Source organism: Mandrillus leucophaeus, unplaced genomic scaffold, assembly GCF_000951045.1.
Source record: "Mandrillus leucophaeus isolate KB7577 unplaced genomic scaffold, Mleu.le_1.0 Scaffold518, whole genome shotgun sequence".
Lineage (NCBI taxonomy): Eukaryota > Metazoa > Chordata > Mammalia > Primates > Cercopithecidae > Mandrillus > Mandrillus leucophaeus.
In genome coordinates this window covers 1,937,237-1,943,784 of record NW_012105564.1, presented here as the reverse complement: position 1 = coordinate 1,943,784, position 6,548 = coordinate 1,937,237, and the positions used below count along the sequence as shown (strand labels likewise).

Below are 6,548 nucleotides of genomic sequence, written 5' to 3'. Positions count from 1 at the left end.
GCTGCCAGCTCCGGCTGGAGTGGGTGTACGGGTACCGGGGTCACCAGTGCCGCAACAACCTGTACTACACGGCCGGCAAGGAGGTGGTCTACTTTGTGGCTGGGGTCGGGGTGGTTTACAACACCCGCGAGCACAGCCAAAAATTCTTCCTGGGACACAACGACGACATTATCAGGTAAGGGGGTGGCCAGGGGCGGCGGGGAGAGGTTGCGTGTGGAGGCTGGGAGGGTGGGAAGAGGATGACCACCTGGGCTTTCCCGGGGTCGGATCCGGGAGCCCCGTGTAATAGAGGATTCTGTCTGGAGCCGCATGGAATTACCGAAGGGCTGCTGATTCTAGGGCCAGGGCAGAAACAGAGTCGGGGGTGCAGGTAGGAAGGAGAGGTGTCTTTTCGCTGTATCCCTTCGGAATCCCGGCTTTTGAATCTCTAGGGAGTTGAGTGTTCCTAATGCGTTCTTGCTGTTCTTTCCTGCTACAAGTGGAAGGAGCCTGGGTAACTATCAAACACTTCTTCCTTCCCTAACCAGGTGCACGGTAGGACCAATAGCCTGAAGTGTGGGCATCTTCTTTGGGAGGCTGCTCAGTGGGTTTCTCAGTAAGCAAGAGGATTAAAAAAGATCTAAAAGAAATTTTACTACTGGTAATTTGGAATCTTCATCTCAGATGCTTTGGACCTGGGAAATTTCTGCAGTGGGCGGGGAGTTTGTTCTCTAATATTTCACTTGGCAGTGTTTTAATGCCCAAAGCATATTTATCACTAAATGGATGCTTCCACAACATCATTGAGGTTATTAAAGGCTGGCAGCTGCTGGATCACAAAATCCTACCAGCCAGCCCACACAATGACCAACATCTGCTAGCGGATGGCCCAAGACTGACTGACAGGAGAGCTCATTTGGATGAATGGCCATTTTAGGGGCCTTCCCGATTAAATTGAAGGGGGTTACATTGTGATTCTTGGCCCTATCCTCTCATCTTTGGACCAGACACATTTTCCTCCAGCCGTTGTCAGCTTTTATGTGACCAAACAAGGTATGGGCCAAATGCTGTTCACAGGGAATCCTTTTCAGCCTTCAGCAGTTAAGGAAGATTTTCATCATATGGGAGCCTCAGCCCACAGGGAAAATGACTTGCTGAGGATGGACTACAACTGACAGAGACCATATTTGTACCTTCCAAACTTGTGTGTTTCATTGATGTAGAACAACTACCATTACATTCTCAGAATATTGCCACTTTTGCTCTAAGTTTGTCTTTCACAATGAAATAAATGAAGTGGTGTCATGTCCATGCTTCTAATTTCTCAGTGCAGAGAATGATTTCAAAGATTAGCTTTTTTTTCCCTTTCCAATGATGTGCTTATATTGCAGAGCCTTTTTTTTTCTGAGACCTAAAGTTGAAAAATTGTTACAGAAAGCAAACACTTAATATTCAAAATACAGATTTTAAAAATTCTTGACTTTTTTTTGAAGATGAGAGCTCTAATGTTCTTAAGATTTGGTGGAACTAACATGTAAAACTTTTTTCACGTCACATATGACAAAAATAGCTTTTTTTCTTCCCTCCCTAACATGGTAGTGGTTGTGATTGGGGCATCCTTACATAGTTTTGTTCTGCAGATTTTGCTTCTCTAATTGCTAGGCTGATTATGAAAGTTACAGGTGCAAATGATTAACAATGACTCATGAAAAGGTTAGATGTTAAAAAATTTAAGCCCATTATGTTTTTGCTCTCTCTGTCTTAATGCAGGGCTTTCCATTACAGCATCAAAATAAGATGTAGTCCTTTGGGGGAAGGGAGAGAGTGGCAATTAAACAGAAAATTCCCTGTGGTTAAATAATACTGATGTGACAGTTCGCTGAACTACTTTGTGGATTTGAACTCTTAATCCTAATTTTTTCTCTGATACAAGGAAAAAAACCAAATGCACTGTTGAAACTGAAGGTGGGAAAAGGGTGGAGTTGCAGTAAACCGTTGTTATGACAAGCAGCCGGGCTAGTGGGATGTGATGAAATCTAGCTTGGGTGGTTAAGGAAACATTCAGATTTGAAGAAAAGGTGAATGAAGTGATGTGTATAACTGGGTTTGTAGGGAGCCTTAACTGATGAAAAGCAAAAGAGACAGCGTCTGATCTATTTATTAAACTACCTTAGTGACATAGTAGTAAGGCTGATTTCAGAGAAAAGACTGTATTCATAATTCTCCACAATATTTGGTTGGGTCAGAGTATGTACAGGTGAGCAGAGTAGAGTTCTTTAACATCCATATATGTCTTTGTACATAAGAATAAAATTAAGTTTAATGAATTAAAAAACACAAACCACAGATTATTATGGAATTAAGAGCTATAAAATTGGAATGTTTATGCTGTTCTTTTGCTTTGTCTTATGTATGTAAATATCTTTTTCTGGTGAAGGCACTGCACAAACCACAATGCACAATTTTTTTGTCCTTATGAATTTTAACTCATTTCCATGTGTTCTTCCACCTGAAATATTGAAGTTTGTTATTAAATGGAGAGGACTATAGCTAAGGTTCTAATGCAGAAATATTTTGGTTTTTTATTGAATCATTACATGAATATCAAAACTTGTTCGTTTCTAACTCTTGTTTCAATCAAGTGAGATAGCGTAAGTAATTGTCCACTTGGTACATAGCTTTTTCATTAGTTTGAAAGATATATTCATGTGCATACATCTGTACTGCTTTATTTTTTGTGTTGCTTTGCCTAGAATATTAACTAGAAAGCAGCCCAACAAGTATTGATAACACACTCCATTTTATAAAACCATGTGATCTCCGTGATCATAATGAACCCTAATAATAATGCAGGTTTTGGCAGAGTTCATTAGGGCTCAGCATATGTGTCCTTCTGCTTTGACAGGCTATATGTTTAAGTCAGATTTTTAAAGATGTTGGTATGTGAGGCATAATATAATTTACTGAATGTGGAGGCTTAGTTTTATTCTCTTGAATGATTACCTTTCGTTTCAGGTAACAGATTAGAAGATGATGCCATATTTTGGACCTGATAACATTGTGATAGAACAAGTGAATACTTAAAGTAATATTTGCTATTGGACTAACAACAAGATGCAAATCAGGGCTTGATAACAAGGACAGTAATAGAGACTGGGATAATTACTAACTTGGTTTCTACTTTAGGTAGTAGAACATGACACAGAATGGGAGTAAATGAAAGAAAAGCCCATGAACACATTCATCCTCTGTTACTTCCCTTCCATTTTCACAGTGATTTCAGTTGAGACGTTTATCTCCTCACTCTGGACCCCTATATGTATTGCTTCTGACTAGTTCCCTGTCTCCAGGTTCTTCTCCCTCATTTTCTGGCTCCCAGTTGCAAAGGAGGTTTATCTACAATGCTGCTTTAGGGGAAAGGGCACTGACTTTGTTATCATGCACACTTGGGTATAAATCCCACTCTGCCTTTTACTGGAGGTATCTGGGTGAGCGGCTTCACTTCTTAGGGCCTTGTTTATTTGTGAAATGGGAGTAACAATATCTAAACTGCAGAGTTGTAACTATTAGAAAAAAATGTATGCAAAGGGTTTAGTGTAGGACCTGGCCCTTAGTTGGTGCTCAATAAATATTCTTAGTTGTGGTAGAAGTAGTATTTCACTAAACACACACACACGCCCCAAAACAAAACAATGATTCATCGTTGCTCACAGGCAGAAGTCCAGATTCCTAAGCTTTCTGTTCTCTCTCCTAACCTACCATCCTATCCTTATTTTCCTTTTTTAAAAAATCATAAATTGTTTGCTTCCCACTTGCCATATGATGACTCTGTTCTTCCCTGCCTCACACTGGAATGATTCATCTTCCCCGCTGGCCCTTCTCTGTCTGTCCAACCCCACCCCTCCAATGGCATAGCAGTGGGAGCTTGGGCTTTGCTGTCAGTCATACTTGAGTTTCAACCTAGGTCTGCCACCAGCTGGCGACTTTACTGAACCTCTCTGAGTCTTAACTATCTCGTCAGTGAAACAATTTGTCACTTATAAAATGGAGTTTTAAAGGTATCTCCTTTGTAGTTTGTTGTGGGGATTACATACAAAAATGTTTGGCCAATGGTAAGTGCACAGCACCAGGGTCCTGTTTGCATCTGCATCCTGCAAGGCCCCATCTTCTGCAGTCTTACCTCTCCCATGAGACCTCGCACCATCCTCCGATGAAGGGGCGCCTTGCACTTCCAAAACTGTGTGTTTTGTGACCGACGCTGCTCACTTCATATGTATCATTTAGGGCTATCCTTTCATTCTGTTTTCATTTGTAAGCATATATAAGACCCTTGATGCAGAGAATGAATCTTATAACCAGAGCTAACATCTTATGAGTGCCAAACTCGGAACTAAATGTGTGTATGGATTGATCTGATCCACGCTCTCACAATCCAGTGAGATAGGCACTATTGCTAACCCCAGTCTACAGGGGAGGCAGCTGAGGCACAGAGAGGTTGAGGATCTTGCCTGTTGTCACTGTCTGGCAGACTGTAGAATGGGAATTGGAACCCAGATTGGTCTGATTCCAAAGCTCCAAGCTTTGGCTTCACTGCTCTGTGGCCTCTTATTTTTCTGTCATTGTGGTCCCTGTAACTGTGACTTCTTCCTAACCAGAAGGTAGTAAGTTGTTACTCTTTGTAACTCCGCTTATCCTCTGTTGGTCTATAAACTGTTTGATTTATTCAAGAATATCTGAAGTAGATCATTAGAATTCTGCCTGGAAATGGAACCATGTTTAAGTTTACTTTAAAAACATCCCCAGCTTGGCCGGGCTAATCCCAGCAATTTGGGAAACCAAGGTGGGCAGATCAATTGAGCTTGGGGGTTCAGGACCAGCCTGGGTGGCATGGCAAAACCCCATCGCTACAGAAAATACAAGGGCTGGTTGGGCATGGTAGCAGGGCCTGTGGTCCATGCTATTCAGGGACCTAGGGCAGGAGAATCTCTTTGGCCCAGGAGGTGGAGATGGCAGTAAGCTGGGCTTGCGCCATTGTGCTCCAGCCTGGGCGACAGGAGTGAGGCCCCGGCTCAAGGAAAAAAAAAAAGAAAAGAAAAAATTTGAAAAAGAGAAATATCCACAGCTTTAGAACAATGATCTGTTGGAGATTTTAATTTAAAAAAATTATTTTAGTCAAAATTGTGACATGGCTCAAATAATCTAGCACTGCAAATACAACTGAACTTGTTGGATTTGAAGAGACTTGTCTAACAGCCATGGTTGGGTCTGGAGTGTCAGGTAAGCAGGTTCACATGAAGGCCTAGAGATGTGACTTTATATTCTTTAGTCCCTTGACCAGTTTGAATAAGAGAAACATGGAGGTAACCACAAAGAATCAAATCCATATTAGCTTGAGTGCTTGCTGTGTACCAGACACTTCATATATATGTCATCCTATTGAATTCTCCCACCCCCAACACTGAGAAATAGGTCTTCTCATGTTACAGGTATGGCTCTGAGAGGGAAAGAGGTTTAATCATAGTTACTCAATGGGACCATCCTTCTGCTCTTTGGATCCCACTTACTCTGTGTATTGGAAAGAGCGTGAAGTGAAAGCTTTTGATGGAAGCTTATAATGATCTTCATGAATGATTGCATTATTGCTCTTTTTATTAATTATAGTCTATGTGGTGATTTTTATTAAGATTTATTTTTTCTCTAAGTTGGGTGTAATTTATTCTTTTGTATTTGTTAATTCATCAAAAACTCATTTTACATCTATAACGTGCCAGATGCAGGGGGTGTAGCAGTGAATATGACAAAGTGTCTGCCGCCTTGAAGCTTACTTTCTGATAGGGATAGCCAACAGTGAATGCGCAAGAAAATAAGGTGACTATAGGTTGTGATAAGTGCTAAGAAGAAAAATAATCACAGAGAAACTGAGTTGAATGGGGGTATGGAAGCCACCTTAGGCAAGATTTCCAGAGCAGCTCTCTAGGGAGATGGCATTTAAGCAGAGACCTGAAGGGTGTGAAAGGGAAGCCAGGTGAAGATGTAGTGGCAGAGAAGAGGTTATGTGCAAAAGTGTCAGAGTGGGAAGAAACTTAATGTGCCCAAAATTCTGGTATAGATAGCCAGAGAAAGACCAAGGTCATTGTAATTCTCATCCAGGTCATTGATGCCTCATGGGTTTTGGTAACATATGTCCTAGATTTCCAAGGACAGTCACAAATATTCCATTCAGTTATTGTTGTGGATATACTTGTTCTTGTCACATCATGAATCTAATTTTTAATTCAGAAATATGAGACTGGGCTCAATCCTGTCATCCCAGCACTTTGGGAGGCTGAGGTGGGAGGATCATCTGAGCCTGGGAATTGAGGACCAGCCTGGGCAACATCGGGAGACCACATCACTAAAAAACATTTAAAAATTAGTCAGGCATGATGTCATGTGCCTATGGTCTCAGCTACTTGGGAGGGTGAGGCAGGGGAATCACTTGAGCCTGGAAGGTCAAGACTGCAATGTGCTGTGATCACACCATTGCACTCCAGCCTGGGCAACAGGGTGAGATGCTGTCAAAAAAAAAA

General features: G+C 41.6%; 1 protein-coding gene across 1 annotated transcript in view; it reads left to right on the top strand.

Moving 5' to 3' along the window:
* The window catches only part of EML6 (echinoderm microtubule associated protein like 6), a 264,728-nt gene that overhangs the window by 2,450 nt on the left and 255,730 nt on the right, over positions 1 to 6,548 (top strand). Inside the window, exon 5 of the mRNA XM_011996533.1 lies at positions 3 to 175. Within this exon, the coding sequence (XP_011851923.1) occupies positions 3 to 175 (173 nt within the window). The remainder of the gene's footprint in view (positions 1 to 2; positions 176 to 6,548) is intronic.